At 41.1% G+C, this 20,483-nt stretch overlaps 4 protein-coding genes across 4 annotated transcripts; 1 reads left to right on the top strand and 3 right to left on the bottom strand.

The window, feature by feature from the left end:
- Positions 1-2,119: 2,119 nt before the first annotated feature.
- Positions 2,120-4,107, bottom strand: olfm4.1 (olfactomedin 4, tandem duplicate 1). Its single transcript, XM_020630115.3, has 5 exons — positions 3,966-4,107; positions 3,670-3,837; positions 3,374-3,586; positions 3,142-3,289; positions 2,120-3,065 (listed from the first exon to the last, which is right to left on the bottom strand). Exons 1-5 carry the CDS (start codon positions 4,017-4,019, stop codon positions 2,236-2,238), a joined length of 1,413 nt encoding a protein of 470 aa, XP_020485771.1. The 5' UTR covers positions 4,020-4,107; the 3' UTR covers positions 2,120-2,235.
- Positions 4,108-4,302: 195 nt separating this feature from the next.
- LOC109981317 (leucine-rich repeat-containing protein 74A) lies at positions 4,303-9,190 on the bottom strand. The gene is made up of 13 exons (XM_029276639.2): positions 9,001-9,190; positions 8,650-8,825; positions 8,465-8,572; positions 8,255-8,348; positions 8,050-8,099; positions 7,852-7,933; positions 7,626-7,711; positions 7,366-7,560; positions 7,187-7,282; positions 6,896-7,039; positions 6,668-6,772; positions 6,336-6,421; positions 4,303-6,047 (listed from the first exon to the last, which is right to left on the bottom strand). The coding sequence occupies exons 1-13, from the start codon at positions 9,143-9,145 to the stop codon at positions 5,438-5,440; spliced, it is 1,977 nt and encodes a 658-aa protein (XP_029132472.2). The 5' UTR covers positions 9,146-9,190; the 3' UTR covers positions 4,303-5,437.
- A 381-nt stretch (positions 9,191-9,571) lies between these two features.
- On the top strand, positions 9,572-13,942 carry angel1 (angel homolog 1 (Drosophila)). Its single transcript, XM_020630134.3, has 10 exons — positions 9,572-9,675; positions 10,215-11,102; positions 11,215-11,450; positions 11,547-11,616; positions 11,704-12,146; positions 12,301-12,442; positions 12,585-12,695; positions 12,805-12,841; positions 13,103-13,266; positions 13,347-13,942. The coding sequence occupies exons 1-10, from the start codon at positions 9,609-9,611 to the stop codon at positions 13,505-13,507; spliced, it is 2,319 nt and encodes a 772-aa protein (XP_020485790.2). The 5' UTR covers positions 9,572-9,608; the 3' UTR covers positions 13,508-13,942.
- A 1,080-nt stretch (positions 13,943-15,022) lies between these two features.
- Positions 15,023-20,257, bottom strand: vash1 (vasohibin 1). The gene is made up of 7 exons (XM_020629961.3): positions 19,286-20,257; positions 18,815-18,903; positions 18,366-18,422; positions 17,937-18,011; positions 17,160-17,541; positions 16,566-16,675; positions 15,023-16,355 (listed from the first exon to the last, which is right to left on the bottom strand). The coding sequence occupies exons 1-7, from the start codon at positions 19,505-19,507 to the stop codon at positions 16,283-16,285; spliced, it is 1,008 nt and encodes a 335-aa protein (XP_020485617.2). The 5' UTR covers positions 19,508-20,257; the 3' UTR covers positions 15,023-16,282.
- Positions 20,258-20,483: the final 226 nt, after the last annotated feature.

The following is a 20,483-nucleotide window of genomic DNA, read 5'->3' as shown; positions in this document are numbered from 1 at the left end:
ACACCTTCTATCTCCTCATGTTTATCTAACATTATCAGTTTATGATTACACCTTCGTTTACTGAAGGTAATTCTGATCTGCTTATGGAAGGTGGATGAGAACAATGTCAGATGTGATGAATTCTGGCTGCTCCTTGTTTTGTTTTATGGTCTGCTAGCTGAGTGTTGCATGTGTTAGTATTGTATCAGTCATCAGTCATCAGATTTAAAATCAGATACAGTTTTAGATACGGGTATGGAAATGAATCCCAATCTAAACCAGTGAGATGTAACATATCATCTGCCTTATTATTTTCATCAGTAAAGAAAAATGTTTTTCACTTATATGAATGAAAGAGTCAAACTATCTCACTGTAGTGTTTTCTCATCCACTATTGTGTTATCTTTTGCATGTGACACCATGACTGTTATCATATTATCACAAACACCGTCTATCTTCCCATGGTTGGTTTGTTCATATTATTAGATTATGAGCATATCCTTGTTTGCTAAGAGTAACTTTGCTGAGTGCACCAGCTCAGGTGTGATCTTTACATAAAGAGTGGATGAGAAGCGTGCCAGATGTAGTGAATTCTGTCTGCTCCTTGTTATGTTTATGGTCTGTTGGCAGACAGATGACGGATCACATGTGTTTGTATTGTCATCAACAGAGAGCTCTTCCTCATCTAATATTGTGAAATCTTTTGCACGTGACTTTTCTGTTGTTTCTAACAGAGAAGTAAGCACTGTGCCTCAAGTGAAGTTTTAGGTGAAATGTTGAATCAAACCCCAGTAAATTACTTAGTAGGAACACTCAAAAGCAGGTTTAAAAGGAAACATCAGTGCAGGCGTGACATCTATCCTACCTTTATGTACACCATATATTCAGTTTGGGTTGTGGGGGGCTGGAGCCCATCCCAGCTGTCACTGGGCAAGAGGCAGGTACTCCCTTGAAAGGTTGCCAGTCAATCACATGTAGACACACAACTATTCACACTCACACCTGTGGGCAGAATTAGAGTCAGCGAACAACCTAACTATATTTTTACCTGGAGGGAACCAATGCAAATTCCGCACACTTGAAATCAAGAATCTTCTTGCTGTGAGGTGACAATGCTAACCACTGCACCAGTGTGTAGCACAATGTCATTTGTAAATGTGTAGGAATTTAATGTTATGTTTTGGTTTACTAGAACTCAACAAGCCCTTTCATATCAAACAATTTGACATATAATTTCTAAAAAAAAACTGCTGGTGTTGCCGATTTATTTATTACGAGTACTTCACATTTAGATTTACTTTAACCTGGTGTTCTGCATGTTGGCTCATACGAATAGCATACAGGGACACTTTCATATAACCCGGCCTATATTCATGTTAATCCATTTTTTTACAATCATTTCCATCATCCCCATCAAAACAATACAGTACAGCATGTAAAGCACGGTGCTGCAGCCCTGTTGTTTGTGTTGTATAGTGTTGCAGGTTGTATAGGCTTCATTACTATTTCAGAAATAATTGTAGAACAGAAAATGAGAAATAAAACTTAGGTAAATCAAAGCATAAAACCACACATAAATTAAAAGCATCAACATAACAAGGTACCTAAAATTGAATTTTTAATATGATAGTTTGTCTTGCCATGGTAGCAAGAACATTGGGTTTGTTATAAAGACTTTTTGCATCCTTTGTCAAGACATATATTTGTCAACATATTCTCTCTCCAGCTTTTTCTGAAAGCGTGCACTTCCAATCTGAGTGTGTCATGATAGTGTGACAGTGAGCAGCCAGGACCATGAGAACTAGGCAGCTTTAATAATTAAGTCACCATTCATTTTATTATTTGCATTGCATGTTCTAATGTTTGCTGGCCTACATACTTTAAAGCACTGTGTCTGCTGTATTAATTATTATGCTGTATCCTGGAAGTAAACACTATGACAGCAGACTAAACATGGGCAGCAAAAACTCCCAGGAACCTTCCAAACAGATAATTCTGCGGTGTGAAAGTGTGTGAAAAGCCAGCATGAATGGGTGAGGGGAGTAATTTTAATAAGTAGTAGCTACTCTCATGTTTTGTGTCATTAGAAAACAGTTCAATATCTGTTCAGGAGAATTTGCACAAAGACACACGACAAATGTTTTGTGATGCTTGAAATCATTTATTGGCTCACAAGAAGAAGGAGAACTGAGGCAATACAGGAATTGCAAGAAAAAAATCATGATTCTTAAATTCAAGTAAATCATTGTGAATGATTTAGCTCAGGAGAAGTGATGGTTCCACTGTGGCTTCCGCTGTGTGATTAAACCACAGATGGTAGTTGACATAGTAGCCATCGTTGTACATGTAGAGCTTCTGGTCGGTGGGATTGTAGTCCAGGTTGGAGTACTTATCCTGGAACCTCTCAAAAGGAACACTGATGTAGCTCTCTTGTTTGGTTTTAGTGTCAAACTTGTAAAATATTTCTTCAGTGTGGGTGTCTACTGTTCTAACTACATAGAGAACGCCACACACCATGAAGGCATTGCTCACTCCTGGTTTATAGACACTAGTCAGCCATCCCTCTGAAACCCCAAAGGAAGGCTCGTCTATTTTAGCAATGATCAGGCGTCCGCTGGACTCTTGTGAAGCATAGGTCACCCACAGGCCAGTTTCATCTGCTGCAAAGTCAAAATTCTGACTGGGGGAGTTGGTGTAGGAAAATCCACTGCTAGCGCCAGGAATCACCCTGGACTCATATTTCATAGTTGTGAAATTGAATTTCCCCAATCCAAACGGCCTGTTTAACTGGTAATAAAGAGTGTTATCACGGACAATGAAATTGTTCCCTGTACCGGTCCAGCTGCTCTGTAAGCTGTGATGCTGAAAATGGTTTCTCAAAATTAGGTTTTTGTAATTAGTGTAGAACCTAATGTCACCAATGTAGGGACTAGTGTAGCTAGAAAACCAGAACATAGATTCTCTGTCAGGAATGGGCTTTGAATCTTTACCCCAGCCTCCGAATTTGTGGCTAGTGCTTAGATGGGCATTCAAATGGCTAACAATTGGAACACCGACCCTGATGATACCCGTATGTGCACAAGACCCTGCAGAGAGAAGGGGGGACAATTGTTAAGTGTGCCAATGAGAAGGCTAAATGTGGATCTATGTGAAGAAGCTTACCAATGTTAGGGTTGAAAAGCTCCTGGTGGCGTCTCTCGCACTCCTCCAGTTGTGCCTGCACCTTGATGTACTCCCGACGGGTTGCCAAAACCAGATTCTTGTCATAAGTCTTCTCCAGCTTATTCAGAGTCTCCACCATACCTGTGATCTAATCAGGAAAAAAAAGGAAATGGTTTGCCCGTGGATTGGCATTATGTGTGTTGATAAACTGACTGCCACTATCAGGACTTACCTGTGCTTGCAGAGACACAAAGACAGCCGTGGAGCTGCTGATGGAGAGCTGCAGCTCTTTGATCAGAGCTTCCACTTGTTTAATCTCCACTGTCATGTCCTCCATGTCGGCGTCATTGTAGTCATCGGGGTTCTTCTCCATTTTTTCAATTTCTGCTGTTAACTTCATTATCTTTTCTGCATAAGACGTCAGCTTGGTCTCATATTCTTCGATCTGGAACAATATTGTTGTTGTTTTTTTTTACACATTTTGTACTTTTCAAATATTTCATTATCAAATTAGATAAGCCTGAATACCTTGCCCATCTCCAGCTCCAGTTTGTGTGAGACCTCCCCAGCTGTCTGCTCCACCACCACCAGGTCTTTAATGGCAAAGGTAGAGCTGGGCAAGAAGGCATCACATCTGCACCTGTCCCCACTTCCACCTCCTGTCTCATTCCTGCCCTCACTCCACAGGCCTGCACGCTGAGAAGAAATGTCAATTGTTATTTTTGTGCAGAATTTTAAATACTGATGATCAGCATAACCCGAATGTGGAAAGAAGCTCAAAGAATTAAGTAATAAATTAGTCAGTTAGTTTTTGAGTGCCATACCCCCAAGGCCATAGTGGAGCTTAGCAGTGCTAAGAAATGCAGAGTGCCAATCATTCTGGTGAAGTCTGAGTTGGTATGATCAGTACAGCTGGATCCTCAGAGCTTATATAGCCTGTTACAATATTTGAAGGTTGTAAAATCTGTCTTAGTTCACAGCATTGCTGGCCGAGAAAACACCCATGTGTTATCACCTTTCTGTGGATGGTCTGCCTCATTTAGCAACAAACTTAATGACGTACTGATTCAGAGACACATGCTCAATAAAGGCATGCAGAATAAAGTGTTGACATGTGTCATTTACAGAGATTACAAAGATTTATTGATTCATCAATTAAAACTTTTATTCAAACCTTGCAAATCGACAAGATTCTCTCATTCAAAGAAAAAATACTGGATTTAGAAAATTCAAAAAAGGCTATAATCAACGAAATGAACTACACTCTGGGCTCAAGCGGCTGCAGATCATCATTTTAAATTGAAGTATTTATCTTTAGAATGTGTTGGTAAAAAGGTCTTGTTGGGTGCACAAACCCTGAAGGTAAACTTTTTTTCAAGTTTAAAATAAACATGCAGGACCTGAAGTGCTACAATGTAAGTATTAGTTTGAGAGGGAAATGGGGTCCAGTCCGGAACAAATGTTAAAGGCTGATGAAACAACCAGTAAAAAAATGTTATATAGTATAAAAATGTTTTTATCACACCTCTTTGTTAGTATTCTAGAGATCATGGGTAATATATTTGAGAGGAGGGGGATACACTGAGTCTAGAGGTTTGATAGTGGTAACAGCAGCATGCCAATAGATCAATATGATCTAGAACTGAAAGAAAGAGGCCTCAACTATACATTACAATACACTTCAATTGGGCTGTTTTTATGCAAAAACCCACATTTTGTCACAGTTTGTCAAAGAGAAAGTTTGACATTTTCAATATGGTCTTAAAATTATGTTACTATCTACTACATCAAGCCAAATACTTAGATACCAATGCTATGGGACACTTTCAATATAGCTTCCTGTCAGTGTGGAGGAAGGCTGTTATATTCATTATGTCTTGAGACTAACTCATAACTTTGGTTTTGCTGAGTTATGAACTACTTTGAGGTTTCCTAAAGAACACTAATAGAAGGCTGCAATTTGTCAAAAGCCATCTGTATAATGTCTTCTCAACCATAACGAATAGTATCATCTGCATAAAGATAGATATTATATCAAGAAAATGTTATGTAAATGTTGATTTTAAATAAGACGGGGCACTGAACTGATCCTTGTGGAACACCTTTTTTGTAAGCTCCTAACTGAATAGCTCAGGATGTGAAAGACTGAAATCTTTCATAAAGGTTATTCTGAAAAATTGTCAGAAAAATTGTGTCAATCTCAATATCATAGTGTCTTTTATTTTATATTTGTATGTTGCAATTTAGCCCAGGTTTTCTGATGAATGATAACAAACAGTCATTTCGAGTTTGAAAGTCATTTGACAGTTCGTGTGGGATTCTTAGAGCCTTTATCCACACGTTTTGTCGTTTTCTTCTTCTTTGCTTTCTTGGTTTTGGGTTTAACCAGAGGTTGCTTGGCATTAAGAGCAGGCCTGGACCTGGTCAGCTGGTTAGCAGTGGGGCTGAGCTTGCTGTGGCCCATCTCCGGATCGGAGCGTACACCCTGAGCAGAAATGGACTTGCCTGGAGAAGAGCAAGGGGACTCATCCAGTAGGTTTGGCTGGGAAAAGGAGCGCATGGCTGGAGAACTTGTAGGGCGGTAAGGTGTGGTGCCTCCTAACATGGGCAAGTGGATGTGTTCATTGCTCAGATTGGTGACAGAATAACGATTGCTGTTGGACATGACAATGTGGTGCCAAGAGCTGAGTGGCGTGGCAGAGAAGTGCTGTGGGCTGCTTGAATCCTCTTTGGCTACTCCAGGAGACATGACCAAGGAGCCGCGTGGTGTTACGGCCTCCACAGCACTCTGGAAGGTCTTTAGGATGCGGTCACTCTTCTGCTTCTCTTTCTTCTGACGGGACTCAACCTTCCTCAGTTGGCGGCGGTAATCTCTCATCATCTGTTTCCTTGTATCTGCCAGTCCCCTGCACAGAAACATCACAAAACCCAATAAACATCTTGGACTGACTGACTGGAAGGAAGGCGTCACTCGATGTGAAAACCTGGTTGAATTCCCAGGTCATTCCAAAATCAAACATGGTTACACTATACCATTGTTCAAGATATGATCAAATGACTGTAAGAATGCAGCAGCAATACCATAACTCAATGTTTAGCAACAATAAAACTTATCAAATATCAAAGCCTGACTATGAGAACAAATGTAAAAAGCCCTTCTGTGATCATTAACAAACATGAAGAGACATGCTCACCTGTAGTCTACCATCCCTGTCCTGTCACGATCAAGCCTCTGAATCAGCTCCTCAATCTGGTATCGATCCAAAGGAATACTTGATTGCTTCAACGATTATATTTTAAAAAAGGGAAACATGTAAGAGTCACTAACAAGGTTCATTTTTCATAGTTTTTTTTACCTATCCCTTAAAGGATGCTTTTATTTAATCCCTATTGGCTGTATATTGGTCAGAAAAAAAATTGTAAATATTAACAGAGGGAAGCTGAACATGCATGATTTAAAAGGATGTTTAACCCTTCAAATATCATTGACTCTTCAAAGTTCAATAAATCAGCTTGTTTTGGAAACCTGCACTGCCTTCCTGAAGTCAGCAGTAGGGACCCGCATGGTGCCATCTTTGTCAATATTACGGAAGAAATCCCACAGACGGAGCTTACGCTGATCCAAATAATCCTTCAAAATACAATGGGATATAAGACATTTTGACAGTTAGTACCCCTACAATATCAGTGCCATTTACAAAATGCAAAGCTTTCTCTGCTACCACAGTGCTGTTTTACTATCATCAAAACTGACTTGGATGACTTTCATTGGATCGACACGTTTCAGGGGCTTCTTAGCAATGAACCCTCCTACTCCTCCATACTGTACTTCCAGACTGGGATGCTCCTGACATGTCACATCCAGCAGGTGCACAAAGGACTCATTTACCAGCACATTCTGCAGGAGTATAATAAGGTAAACAAATAAAGATAGAAACAACAGCACGCATGTGTTTTTTTTTATGCCTTATTTCTTCCAAGAAATGTGAGATGTTTAAGCTGTGATCAAACTGTTTGGAAGTATGACAGAGGCTCAGTAACTCACACATATGTTGATCTCCTCCAAGGCAGTTTTAGGTGTGTTCTTCACCACATTAACCAGAGCCAGTGCTCCCTCTACTGTTAGAGAGTTGTAAGCCAGCTACAAAAAAACCAAAGAGTATAACACTGATTCTGCAGCCTTACTGATGATTTAGATTTGATTAACACAATTTGTCCACCCACCAGTAGGACCCTGAGCGTGTCATTGAACTCCAGACCCCTGCACAGCATGCCAACACCCTCGTTGGTGAGCCGGTTGTTGTTGAGATTAAGGTGCACCAGAGTGTTGTTGAATTTTAGGGCCTCTCCCATGGACAGGGCACCCTCATTCCCAAAACCGTTCCATGATAAGTCGAGGTGTTTTAGCATCATGTTGACCTAAATATTAGCATGTGATCAGATTCAGTGATCATACAAGTTACACATTTCTCACTAAGTCTTACCTTGAGTCCAGCACAAAGAGCCACAGCCCCTTTCATTCGGAGGTGGTTCCAGCTCAGATCAAGAAACTCAAGACCCTCATTGTTTGCTGTATATAAAGAAGTAATGTATGACAAGAAGCGCTTTGATATTGTGCCCTCTTATTTTGTCATTTTCCTTGTTTTAAAGAGTAAAGAAATGTATAAAGCTGCATCTTAAAAGACATCAAGATTAGGGGTTTAACCATACCAAGCAGTTGTCCCAAATGTTCCCCTCCTTTTCCACAAAAGGCATTATGGCTCAGGTCAAGTTCCTTTATTCTGGAATTTATCTAAATGCAAATATATCATTAATAAAAGTAAACACAAATAAAACCAAAAATTATTTATTTGGCATTGATAAAAACAAACCACAAAAAATGCTTTTTACAGAAATAATCATACTTACTGACAAGGCGTCTGCAAAATACTTAGCATCATCATCAGTGAATCCGTTTCCTATAGTGGGAACAATTCAATATAAACTTTCAATGTCTTGTTAAATTCATTTGAAAAAGGGTCGAACTTTGACAAGCACCAACTGGTTGGGATTCACTGTCACACACATCAACCATAGGTCAGTACAATGTAAATGCTGTTAATGTGCACATTACCTGAAAGTTTCAATGATTTCAAAGAAATATTGTCAAGCAGCATTTTCCCCACATACTCGGCCCCCACATAAAGCAGTTGGTTATTAGATAAATCCTGAAAGGGAAAAGAAAGATGCTCAAACAGGTTCTATTATACTCCTCTGAAGTCAAACACAATGTCAACTGAAAAGCACTTCTGCCCTCTAGTGATGTGATGACTGAACGACATACCAGGTACTGAATGGTGAAATTAGCCCTAAGCATCTCCACAAGGTATTTGGCTCCCTCGGCTTGAATGTGATTGTCTGCCAGTTCCAGAGTGTTGATATTCATATCAGTCTATAAAGTCACATTATTAGAAACTATGTTGTAAAAATGACACCTGATTATTACACACAAAAACTTATAGAACTTACCACTAAAGCAATAGCGAGTGCCTTGCACCCCAAAGGTCCCAGCCCGTGGTGGCTGAGTGTCATGGTTGAAGAGTTGATGTTTCGTATAAAGTAGGAGACTGGCACCACACCAACCAGCTTACAGGCCTGGAGGTACACCTCACATATCGATGCCTTGTTGTGGCTTTCCTCTTTTTCTGAAAGTGAGTAAACAAATAGTATGAGTATCATTGTGTTGGCCCTTTCTGACAGATAAAGTAATGATAATTGCAGAAACAATTTATCAAATCAAACCATTTACTTGCTGTAAATCAATCAAATAAAATGTTCATTGTTGAACTTTTACAGAGAACTCTCATTAGATACACTTACCATCTGACTCCAAGTCGGTCTCATCCTCAGTGTCCTGGGATTCATTTGGGGATGAACAATCATCCTCTTTTAAGCAGAGGGACTCAAATGACAGTGTTGACATGGCTTTCTCTGCTTTAAGATCCGACTTACAGTTTGAAATCATTTTTTTTTAGACAGAAATGGCGTACAGCCTTCAGCGTTTCTTCCTGTGTTCTTTGTGCTGGCCAGCACTGTGAAATGAAATAGGTCTGTGCTGCCGAGCAGGTAATTCTACCCCTCAGGTAATGTGTTAAGTGTAGTGACATTAATAATTTACTCCACAGTAAAGTTACAACACACATGTTTTCAACTATGGCAGTTGATTGGAAATATATGATTATATAGGCCTATAGGCTACATATAAAGAATACTTATTAGGCTATATTAAATGTGGGTTGAAGGGAAATTTCATGAAATTCGCTGATTTATGCGGTGAGGATATCTTTATATATCCAGATGGAAATTAAATTTTAAAAAAGACAATTCACTACACTACAGACTTTTGAAAGAAAAAAAACGAAAAAAAACACCTGACCTCACATCCAATACCCCAGAAATTGCGCATGCGCTGATTTCATTACAGAAGCATGGTTGGCAGTGTGTTATTTTATGTCCTATACCCCTTGTCGAGGTTCCTGACCGGTCGACAGTCAGGTAAAACTATGTAAATGTCTCAAAACTAAGTTTGTATTACACTTGGGTAGCTTTTTGGGAGCTTACAGTTGCTAACCCTGTGTTTGCTGACTGCGCAGTTTTGTGTTTGCGTTACGCGGCAGGGAAGCGCTTGTGTTTTTAAACTTGTATTTCACTACAGAGGCGATGCGACACATTTCTGGTGGTCTCCCAGTACGATCTTTTATTGATTTATTCTTTTTGCAAACGTGGATACTTATTGCACACTTGTGTTGCAGGTTAGCTAACGTTAGCTCAGTGAAACGTGTGTGTGGAGCACCTGTTCGTTTTTTTTGAGACACCTCTCATGACGTCAGATGTCACCGCATGGCACTGTTCTGCTGTGCGGTTTAGGTATCAAACAGAATGGTTTGGGTTTACCAAGAAACAATTAATTTGTCAAATATGACATATATATTCATTATTTTAGAAAAAAAATAAACGACTCAATCTAAAGAGCTGTGTCTTCACTGCGTAGTTTGGAGTCCCAACTGTCTAAAGTCGCTGATCTTGTTTTACAGAGGCCCCCCAAAAGGGTCACCCTGCAGTGGTTAATGGCAAGGCGGTGTGGGATGGTGGTGCTGTCAAAACCAGGAGGTTCACCCAGACTCAGACATCGCTGCTGGACCAGTGGCTCAGCTCAAGCAGTGGGACGGAGACAGAAAAGAAAGAAAGGATGAAGGAACCAGTCCCAGAAGAGAAATGTGATACCAGGCCGCACACGGACAAAGAACAACTTATTCCTGTCCTGCAGAATGATGCCACTTCAAAGAACAGTGACGTTCAGCCTGCAGAGAGAAGAAACGGAAAGGTACATGATGACCAAGAGGAAGCTCCAGAGAAAGAGACGAGAAAAATTCCACATCAGTTTGAGGAGTATTACGTCACACAACACACACAGGAGGGGAGCGTTTTTCGAACTGAGGACATAACCCCACAGCAAGATCTTTGTGCACAGTTAGAGTGTCTAAAAATGGAGGAAAGCGCTCCAGAAACCATCTCTTCTGTGCTGGAGAAATTGGAGAAACCAAGCTTGGAAGATCCAGCAACTTCAGCTCAGACGAACATACAAGAAGCGACCTGTCAAACACAGGAACAGACGCAGCTACCGACAGTGACAGAGTTGAAGGCTCCAGATAAAACCCCAGCAGAAATAACTGAGTTCTGGGATGATTATTTACTTCCTGCTGCTGATGAAATGCAAGGGGGGGGAAGCAGTTCTAAGCTGGTATTTGCCTCCCCTCTCTTTAACACTCAAACCCACCTTCAAATCTGCAATGAACATGATACACAAACTGGCTGGCACTTTCCGGCAGGGCTTGGACTAGCAGAAGAAGTGCAGTGTCCACTGTGGCAATTTCCTGCAGTGAGCTATTACCCTCCATTAGAGCCAACAGCACAGTTTGAAGGTGAGAATTACATTTCTCCCTTTACTGGAAGCTTCATTTTGGGCATTTTCACCCTTAAGTTTTCCACTATAATGAAATTTATCTAAACGTAACGCGTTTGTTTTCTACTCAGTAATGTGGAGAGTGTGGGAGGAGGTGGATGAGAGTGCCCCTGCAGAAGGTACTTCCCTAAAACCCCTCCCATTCACAAACGCCTCAATGGAGTTCACTGTTATGTCCTACAACATCCTTGCTCAGGATCTACTTGAGGCCAACGAGGGGCTGTACACACACTGCCCCCTGGAGGTGCTCGACTGGAGCTACCGCTGCAGCCTACTTTTAGAGGAGATACTGAAATGGGCACCAGATGTGAGTCAAGCACTAGCTGGTACAAAATAGACCACACATTTGAGTTAATTAGTATTTACAAATTGCATATTTTCTTGTGTGTCCTCCTGTGTGTAGATTTTGTGTCTTCAAGAGGTTCAGGAGAACCACTACCAGGAACAACTCTTTCCGGTCCTGTCCCAGATGGGTAGGTCTTCTGAGATGATACAGTGGACCAATCATTTCGGAGTGTTTGTCGAAATATTTAACTGTTACGTTTATGTTGTCTCTCCAGGCTACAGCTGTGTGTACAAGAGACGTACAGGAAACAAGACGGACGGCTGTGCTACTTGCTATCGTAGCGGTCGCTTCTCTGAGCTATCAGTCACCCTGCTGGAGTTCCTCAGGCCTGACACAGAGCTGCTGGACCGGCACAATGTGGGCATCGTTTTGTTGCTTCAGCCAGTGGTCACCAAGGGCCCAGAGATCAAGGCAAAGGGTCCACCGCTCTGTGTGGCCAACACCCACCTGATCTTTAACCCAAGGAGGGGCGATGTGAAGCTTGCTCAGTTAGCCATACTGTTGGCAGATATTGACAGTGTGGTTAAGTCATGCAAGGCAAAAGGTGAACACTGTAACCTTATATTATGCGGCGACTTCAACGCCCTCCCCCACACGCCTCTGTATCAGCTGGTTGCCACAGGGGAGCTCTACTTCCAGGGTTTACCAGCATGGATGGTGAGACTAAAACACAGCATAGAGTATAATCAATGAGAAGGAAATTACAGACTTCGCCTACACTCTGCGGCCTGTTTGTTACATTCTGGTCTTTTGATTCATGTTGTCTGCTGTTCACCTGAATCACCTCAAGAGTCACCTTATTCTCCAACAGATTTCAGGTCAGGAGGACCTGTCATACAACATCCACTGTCACAGACTGCAAGCTCCGCTGTGGCCCAGCAGTGTAGGAATCACAGACAGCTGCCAGTACTCGACTGTCAAGGAGATACTTGAGAACCAGCATCAAAAACCAGGCGAGCGCTTGAAGTCGTAGAATCCTTTGTACCTACTGTTTTTTATGTGTTAATCTTGATCTGAGGACCAAGGATCAAGTTTCTTTTTATACTTGCCCGATTTCCTCCCTCACTTCCCTTCCTTCCTTTTCATCTTGTGCAGGGAACCGTCAGTTCAGTCATGACTTCCTGCTGCAGCTGCGCTTCTGTCCAGCTGCATGTGTCCGTCCTCTGGACTTGGTACTGATCCCAGGCGTCACTGACAACACACCAGGTACAAATGTGCAATTAAAAAAAAAAACTTGGATACTGTTCGATTTTTGAAGAAGCATCTTTTTTCCTGTGTCGTTTGAAAATCTGTGTCTTGTTTCTTTATTGACCAGATGCTTCAAGGAAAAAAAATCTGCCTTATGATAAAAGGTCAGTTCACCTTTCATACATTCAGAATAAAAAATCCAGGATAAGAAGGGAGTTAAGCAGCAAGTTTAAATATGATAAGCATAACAAGTTAATGAATATAAATAATTCTATATTTGTCTCAGTCAATCTATTTTGCTTGTCACTTATAATTAGTGTTGAATGGGAAAACCACTTTGATATTATATGAAATAGGAAATTAATGAAAAAATTAAATAGAATTGAGAGGATTTTTTTTTTTTCTTAATCAATTTTGTGCCACAGTTTCAGACACACAATCCGTCATCAGTTTGACCTTGAGTCAGTCTACAAACACATTCTCCCAGGCTCTGGCAACCCAGAAATCACGACCCTGCACTCTGAAGGAGCAGCCACTGTCGACTACATCTTCTACACCCAAAGACGGCTGTTAACTCCTGATCAAAACGGTACAAAGACACAACACAACAGACACAGTGTTTCAACTCTTAATACACATGACTTATTTATTTCCTTTTGTCTTTCTCAGTTGGTGGTAACTCGGTGAATGAGGGTCTGCAGCTTATTGGATCTCTCTCTCTCCTATCAGAGGATGTTTTACTGTCAATGAGGGGTCTTCCCAATCACATATTCCCCTCTGACCATCTCAGTCTTCTTGCCAAATTCCAGCTGGAACTGAATGCTTCATGAAGAAAAAAAAGAGTCTGACTAAATTTAAAGGATGACAGCATAATGCATATTTTGGTTCAAATGGTTATGCCCTGTTAACATTTAGTTCATTATCTTTTCAGTATGGTACTGTTGTGGATTAATCCTAAATCATAGTTTTCTAAGTGAATGTAAGTTTAGAGTGAAAGGAAAGTAAAGAAAGAGTCTGGTTCCTCATGGTGTTGATGAGAGGAAAGATGCAGCGCTTTAACTGAGATATGACAAATCATTTCAATGATTCTGTAATAGTTAATTTAAAGACAGGTAGAGGTCCCTTCAAGACTTATTGGTGTCATAACTCACCTGTTCATTTGGATATGGTTTGTTCTGTTTTAATTTATTTGAACAGTTTTTTGAAAAGGGAATTATTATTTATTTTTTCAGATGGGAAAAATATTGAATAAATATTTTACAACACTCTGGCTCCTTGATTTTATTTTATTTTTTTAACTTGAGCACAGAAAGAACATACTGTCCTTGAGAATGTCTTGCTCTGTCCTGCATTTATTATGTATCACTTCTAAATATACAAGATGACTGGCTCTGTGTGTGTATCCGCCTGGTCGACTGCTCAGACTGTGACCTGAATGTTTGCTCTGCCCCTCCCATCCCATGATACTGAAGCACTCATTTTGTCAGGGTGAAGATGTCTGCTTGTATGTGTGTGTGTGTGTCTAGTTGATGCATGAATGAATAATTCATTTAGATAGTTGAGTGTTCATGCATGATAGAGCTCAGTAAGAGAGCTTTGTGTAATGTTTGGGCTATAGAAAATATAGCCAATCGGCATTTGAGGGGAATTCCATACAACCATCCATTTAAAAGTTGAAAAATTAAATGAATAATGGAATCAGATCGTCTTTACTCTTGTTTTAGCATTAAATGTATGCAAATTCTAAAGTAGCTTCTTCGAAAGAGGTCATCACTACTGGTTCTATTTCTTACAAGCACAGCAATAAAAGATGTTTGCATCAGAAATTCACCAGAAGAGAGAATAAGGAAGTTTGAAGAGCTCTCTCTTGCCTAGGAGAATTTACACTACCACACCTGTATTCACATGCAGCCCTTTAAGAAGTATGTTATTGACCTACAGATGAAAGTGGTTCCTTGCCTGATGGTGTTCATTGAATGCAGCAGCCATTAAGCCTGATTAGGTGATTAGAGGAGCATCCGTCCTATCGGTTATCCATTTAGCAGGAGGATCCCTGATCAGGAGAACAGCACACATGGTGCCAGCCAATATTCTTATGACTGCAGCAAACACTTGCAGCACCTAAACAGTATGATAGTTGAGAGCAGTGAACAGAGTTTTTCCACTTTAAATGCAGTGAGGTTTGGAGGATATTGTGAGATCTTGACAGATTTCCCATTGCTATATTTCCTTTGTATTCAGACATTTTCATTGAGGACACAATTCTCCATAAATAACGCTTGCTTACAAACTCATGAAGTCTAGTACTCTATGAACTTCTATTAAATTAAAACAAGAAAAGAGAATGAGAATCAGAGTGAGTCTTTATTTTGATCTTGTAAATTAACAGTCTTTTGGTACAAAACAACTGTGTTTTACAGCACTGAAATAAAAGTGGACATCTACAGTACCAAACACATACGAGTGTTTTTTTCTGTGTCAATCAATTCCAAACACATTGTGGTAAATATGAAGTGCTCCACTGGTGATCATCAACACTGAAGGTAGTATAAAATGGCAGAATCCCATATTTAAAAAAAAATACAAAATGCCGTTAAAAGTGCTGCAAACAAACGTCTTTACTCCTTGAATGGAAGTCGGTTGCTTGGATACCATTTAAGGCAAGAACTATTGGAGAACGTTGCTACAAATGAAATCAGGAAACAACTATTTATAAAGCCGTTTACAGTACATACTGACTGACTTCCATTTCTTTACATCTAAATTAGATGCAGATGAGCCGAGTCAGCTCGATTGCCACAAATCACCTTAACAATTGTCATATAAAAAGGTCAACAGATGCATAAAATTCCATAACCGGTCGCCATTTCGATCAGTGATAGCTAGCTAAACACGCTAGCATCTTGATATGACAATTTAAAAAAACGACTCTCGTGAATTCTTTGATTAATTTACAGTATTTAGGAAGTGCAGGGTGTTCAGTTATGTAACGAGAGTAAAGGGTTTTAGATGAAAAAACAAGTCTCTTTGAATTTTCAAACAAGGCACAAGGGTAGTGGTTTGCAAACTAGTCACTACACAAGCAGTTGCTGCCCAGCAGAGCCTAAGTGGACTTCAAATTACATTACATGTATTTGCACACTTACAGTACGACGATACAGATTGCAGACGAGCAGAGCAGTAAGAGCTTTTGTGGAACTAATAACGCCACAGATACCTACGATATGTCCGGTAGCATGATTACACTGGGTGGTGGCCAAGTGTCAGGAAAGAGTCATATTTCTCTTGAACGAGTCGGAAAGACTTACCAAAAAATGTTTACAAAGTACTGCACTTTTTTGTCCCCCTTTCTTTAGAGTTTGGGAACCGAGCCAGCACCAATTATAGTCTGCAGTAAGTGCTCCAGAAAGCCTCAAATAACACAGACGTAGGGACGCTCAATGAGGCATTTGTTTTTAGAGGGGAAGCTGCTGGTGACCTATTCAACAATGCATTCAGTGAACAGGCCAGTTTGTATACATATTTCAGCCTCAGAGTAATTCAGCGGCCCTGTTAGACAAATGTCTGGTACCTTGTTACTTTCCAAACTAAAACTAGAATTCCTTTCAGACTCGAATCTGGTATCCATTCATGTCCGTGGACGGCTTTTGCTCCAGAACCTTCTTCTCTCCGGAGGGACTGCAACAAATCAAACACAAAAAAGATACAAGATAACAAGTTTTAATCACATGAGGAGGAAAATGTGACTACTTCATAAACTCCTTCAGGTCATGAGCGCGACTGTAGACCAACAATTTTCCAGCAACTAAAAATGTTTCACCACAGTGGCAGAGATGTCTTTATTTTTAGCAAAAGAGAAATGTATCTTAAGCACATGATTCCTCATACCGTCTCTCAACGCGGCTGATTCTGCGTATGGGGCTGCTCTGTCCTCGAAGGGGTGAACCCATGCTGTTTCTCCTGTCTTTGGTGGGAGAGGACGGTGCAGGCTTTCCAATCTGCAAAAACCGATCACAGAAAAGAGCATCTAACCAAAAATGTCCCTTATGGATGAGTCGACTGTGCCCTACGTCCTTGCTGTGCAGTTTGTTTTTTTTGCAGAGCAATCGCTGTAAAAGATCAGCTATTGATGGACTGAGGTGGCCATGCATGAAGCACAGCAGCGCAGAGTGAAGCCATCACATTAGTTTTATTACACACAGAGCTCAGCGCCGAGGCTGCCTTCATTATGAGAGCACGAGAGGTGATGAGAGAGTGTCATTTCAGAGGAACGACTCCTCACACAGCAGGTCAACTCAGTGTCACTGAAGAAACATCACGTCAAAGAAATCTAATAAGCTTTAAGGAGGGGCGGCTAAGACTAATTATATTTATCATCATTGTTTTTCAACCTGCAATATCTGTCAGCATGCAAAACGAAGCTTAAACGTGAGAATAGAAAAATGTAATGTGACACAAAAGCTGAACCTGTCTGAGCTGTACCTTCAGCCTCATGTCTCGAGTGTGTCTCTCCAGCTCCTTCCGCAGCTCCTCCTTGGTCAGCTTGTCCACGTCGAGTATCGAGTGCTTCCAATCTATCTGCTCCACGCTGTGAGGGTCGTGGGACACGTACTGGCCGATCCTGACCTTACGCAGAGTGTGCCAGTAGCCCCTGTAGGCTCCTTCGAACTCCTGCACCAAGTCCATGAGTGTCTTAAACTCCAGGGGCTTGAACATGAGGTCCTCCCTGCGGCTGATGCCCAGTGCGCCGAAGCGCCCGCCGCTGTGGACCCCCAGCACGATGTGGTGGAAGTGGTTCCCTGAGAAGTGAGACTGAAAGCTGAGGGGGAAGCGCTCCACTCCGGGCATGTTGTTGGTGAGGTAACTGTGCAGGTGTTGGTCAAGAAACTGAAACTACAATCTGTGACTATAAAGGCACTTTAGCAACGTTCGGAAAGACAATGAATGTCTGCCAAAAAAAACAAAAAAAAACACAACTTTATTAGCAAACTAAATCAGGAGCATGCACATGTAAAAGTAGCGAGATCAAAAATAAAACATTGCAAATTTCAAATATCATAGCTAGAGTTGTTCTGTTACCTGTATTGGTATTTACCGTATTTACTGCCTGAAACTAATTAGCTCCACATAATCAATTTGTTGTAGGTAAATTATGTTGTGACAGTTGTTAAGTGTAGGTACTGGAATAAACACATAAAAACATCTGTAATCATAGCAGACAAGATGTCATTTAAAATGATCCTGCTGTTGTAAAGATACATCCCCAGGATCACCGCCTCCAGGCATTTGATTGGCAGAGCCTCCCGTGTCATCTCTTTAGCAATGTCCATCAACCTGTGCAGAGGAAGAATGAGACAATAACACTTTTACTGCCTGAATTAAAAAAAATTAAAAAAAGCAGTTATTAATTTCATGCAGCCAAAACATTTTACATGAGCATTGGAAATTAGTTCTGCTAAATCGAATTAAGCTAGCTCTGGAAAAGTGTGTCCAGGCCTCTGCTGCTTGCTGTTAGGGTCTTCTGACAAGCCTCTGGGCTGAGCCAGTGATGCATCTGCTCCACACACATCACGCTTTAGCAGCACAGGCTAAAACTATTACAGATGAACACACACACAATCTCTGACATCCTGTGACTTAACCCCTATAAGTGTATCATTAGTGATCAGAAAAAGAAAATGTGCTTACGCAGTAAGAGGTCTGCTCTTCTTGATTTCAAAAAACTGTGTCCCTGTGTGATTGTACCTGCAGGTAACAGTTCAGGTCATAAGCTGAGAGAACGTGAGGCTGCTTTGAGAGAAAACTTTGCAAAAAAAGCATGCAGGGAAGACGACACAATCACTCAGAGTGCTTTGTGATATTCATAGGGTTGTTGGTTAATTATGGATGAATTTCTGCTCCGACTGGAAATCAAGCTTAATATAGAATATCGAGACAGTGGCCTACTTTCTCATGTTTGGCCCATATCTATCAAAGTGTGTCAAAACACTGGGTCAGTAGGATTAATCAAAGAACATTGAAAGCATTATTTTCATTTTTCATCCCTTTCAGTGAGATTAGTGCTTAAAATATATCTTAAACGGTCATACCAGTTTTATCAACAAAAAACAAAACAGTCAGACTTTGTCAAAGGATACTGCAATTCCCTGATGTATTTCTGTATGGCTTCGAGTCGCTGTGGGACAGTGGTGGTAGGTTGGTACGTAGGCACACTTGGTATTGGAATCTGTGGGAGAGAGCGTCCAAACAGCTGCATTAAACAATCCCATTATTCACTGCAGCTGGAGAACGTAGTCTTGTGTTTTCAAGAATGGCGAGTGTAACTTAAATACTCTTTAAACGCTCTTACTGGGAATGAATAAAAAGTTCCTTTCCTTGCAACATGTAAACAATAAAATATGCATGTCAAATTGACGAAACGGTGTTTACTGCAGAAGAAAAACAACAAGCGTATTTAGTGGCTTTCCATCAGCCATGTGCAGCTGCATAGTAACACTGTGAAACACATCCCACAACACATGGGTGTTAATTGTGGTCTCAGCTGTGTGTGAAGTTCACCAGAGGAGAGTTCAAATCAGATGCAGATTTTGCATTTTTTTTTTTTTTACCTTGGGAAGGTCAGTGGCAGCCCGGATCTCTTTCCCCAAAGCCTCCCCACCAGGATGTATACGAGCCACATGGCGCCACATCCTCTCCCAGGTCTCCTCATCCACTGGTAGGCCGCCTCTGTTGACGTAGAACAGCACCCCTCCATCCCTCCACTCTTCTTCACCTTCATCCTCCTGCTCCTCGTCTCTCTCCTGCACACAGCCGACAGTGGCCCTCAGCATCCCTCCTTCTCCGTCTTCGTCCAACACAAGAGTCCGGGGCCACAAACGTCCTGCCTTTCTGATGCCTTGGACCTCTCACTGGTTAATCTGCTCGCAGGTTTAAGCAGGATCTCATAACAGATGGCCACCTCATGTCACCGAGCAGCTTGCTGTGCCAGCAAATGTCTCAAAGACAAAAGTCAGAGCTGTGCTGTGATCAATATGAAGGCGATCTGCTGTATGAAGCTGCTGGTGATGCACCAATGATTTCAGAAATAACAATAAAAATGTTTTTTTTCAAATAATTGGTTTGCTGAAACTATTCAGCACTTTGGTACGATTTAGAAGACAATTTAACAATCAGACATTAATGTGAATGAATAAATGGAGATACTACGGTGAGATATGAAGGCTAGCTAATGGTTACGGTGAAAGTTCATTAAAAAGCACAGACACAAGTACGCCAATGTAATGCTATCAATCCGTAAGAGGATTGGCACTCAAGACAACAAAGTATTACAAATGACTAATTCCCTTGCACCGTTAGAGGTCATTCACACCCCACAAATCCCGAAAAAAAAAAAAAATCTCTGCTGGGGTAGATTTCCATCACCTCGACACTCCTCAAATGTTCCATTCATGTCCGTTTCAAATCGTTTCCTCCCGAGTCAACCGGTTCATTGTTCATGCAGATGCTGCTGCTGGGCTCGGTTACTGCGGGTTGAGCTTCACGTCCAACGAGCTGCTCAGACACTCCCAGCCCGACGCCGACTGCGCATGCGTGCTACTTAGCGGATGATCTCAGCAGCGACATATGCTGCCTTCAGGTGCTCCAAGAAAAGGTGTCAATCCGCCTCTTACTAATCCATATTAACACGCTTTTTGGTCATTAACAATTCGTAAACTCGTATTTTTCAGTACAATTTCATATTATTAACTTGTCTAATTATACAGTTTCATTGTGGAGGAAGAATTAACATATTTATTCAGAGATTGA

The sequence above is a fragment of the Labrus bergylta genome, chromosome 18 (assembly GCF_963930695.1).
Source record: "Labrus bergylta chromosome 18, fLabBer1.1, whole genome shotgun sequence".
Lineage (NCBI taxonomy): Eukaryota > Metazoa > Chordata > Actinopteri > Labriformes > Labridae > Labrus > Labrus bergylta.
This window is presented reverse-complemented; position numbering and strand designations above follow the sequence as displayed.

What these genes read in the sequence shown, in the direction of transcription:
- olfm4.1 (XM_020630115.3), bottom strand. Translation starts at nt 4,019, where the DNA reads ATGATTGGCACTCTGCATTTCTTAGCACTGCTAAGCTCCACTATGGCC. An exon ending in TGGAGCTGGAGATGGGCAAG is followed by an intron (nt 3,587 to 3,669) that starts GTATTCAGGCTT and finishes ATATTGTTCCAG; the next exon opens with ATCGAAGAATATGAGACCAA. An exon ending in GCTTTTCAACCCTAACATTG is followed by an intron (nt 3,066 to 3,141) that starts GTAAGCTTCTTC and finishes TTCTCTCTGCAG; the next exon opens with GGTCTTGTGCACATACGGGT.
- LOC109981317 (XM_029276639.2), bottom strand. Translation starts at nt 9,145, where the DNA reads ATGATTTCAAACTGTAAGTCGGATCTTAAAGCAGAGAAAGCCATGTCA. An exon ending in ATTTTGCAGACGCCTTGTCA is followed by an intron (nt 7,934 to 8,049) that starts GTAAGTATGATT and finishes ATTTGCATTTAG; the next exon opens with ATAAATTCCAGAATAAAGGA. An exon ending in ATCCAATGAAAGTCATCCAA is followed by an intron (nt 6,773 to 6,895) that starts GTCAGTTTTGAT and finishes TGTATTTTGAAG; the next exon opens with GATTATTTGGATCAGCGTAA.
- angel1 (XM_020630134.3), top strand. Translation starts at nt 9,609, where the DNA reads ATGGTTGGCAGTGTGTTATTTTATGTCCTATACCCCTTGTCGAGGTTC. An exon ending in TCCGGTCCTGTCCCAGATGG is followed by an intron (nt 11,617 to 11,703) that starts GTAGGTCTTCTG and finishes TTGTCTCTCCAG; the next exon opens with GCTACAGCTGTGTGTACAAG. An exon ending in GTTAACTCCTGATCAAAACG is followed by an intron (nt 13,267 to 13,346) that starts GTACAAAGACAC and finishes TGTCTTTCTCAG; the next exon opens with TTGGTGGTAACTCGGTGAAT.
- vash1 (XM_020629961.3), bottom strand. Translation starts at nt 19,507, where the DNA reads ATGCTGAGGGCCACTGTCGGCTGTGTGCAGGAGAGAGACGAGGAGCAG. An exon ending in CTGCCACTGACCTTCCCAAG is followed by an intron (nt 18,904 to 19,285) that starts GTAAAAAAAAAA and finishes TCTCTCCCACAG; the next exon opens with ATTCCAATACCAAGTGTGCC. An exon ending in CTCGAGACATGAGGCTGAAG is followed by an intron (nt 16,676 to 17,159) that starts GTACAGCTCAGA and finishes CGGTTTTTGCAG; the next exon opens with ATTGGAAAGCCTGCACCGTC.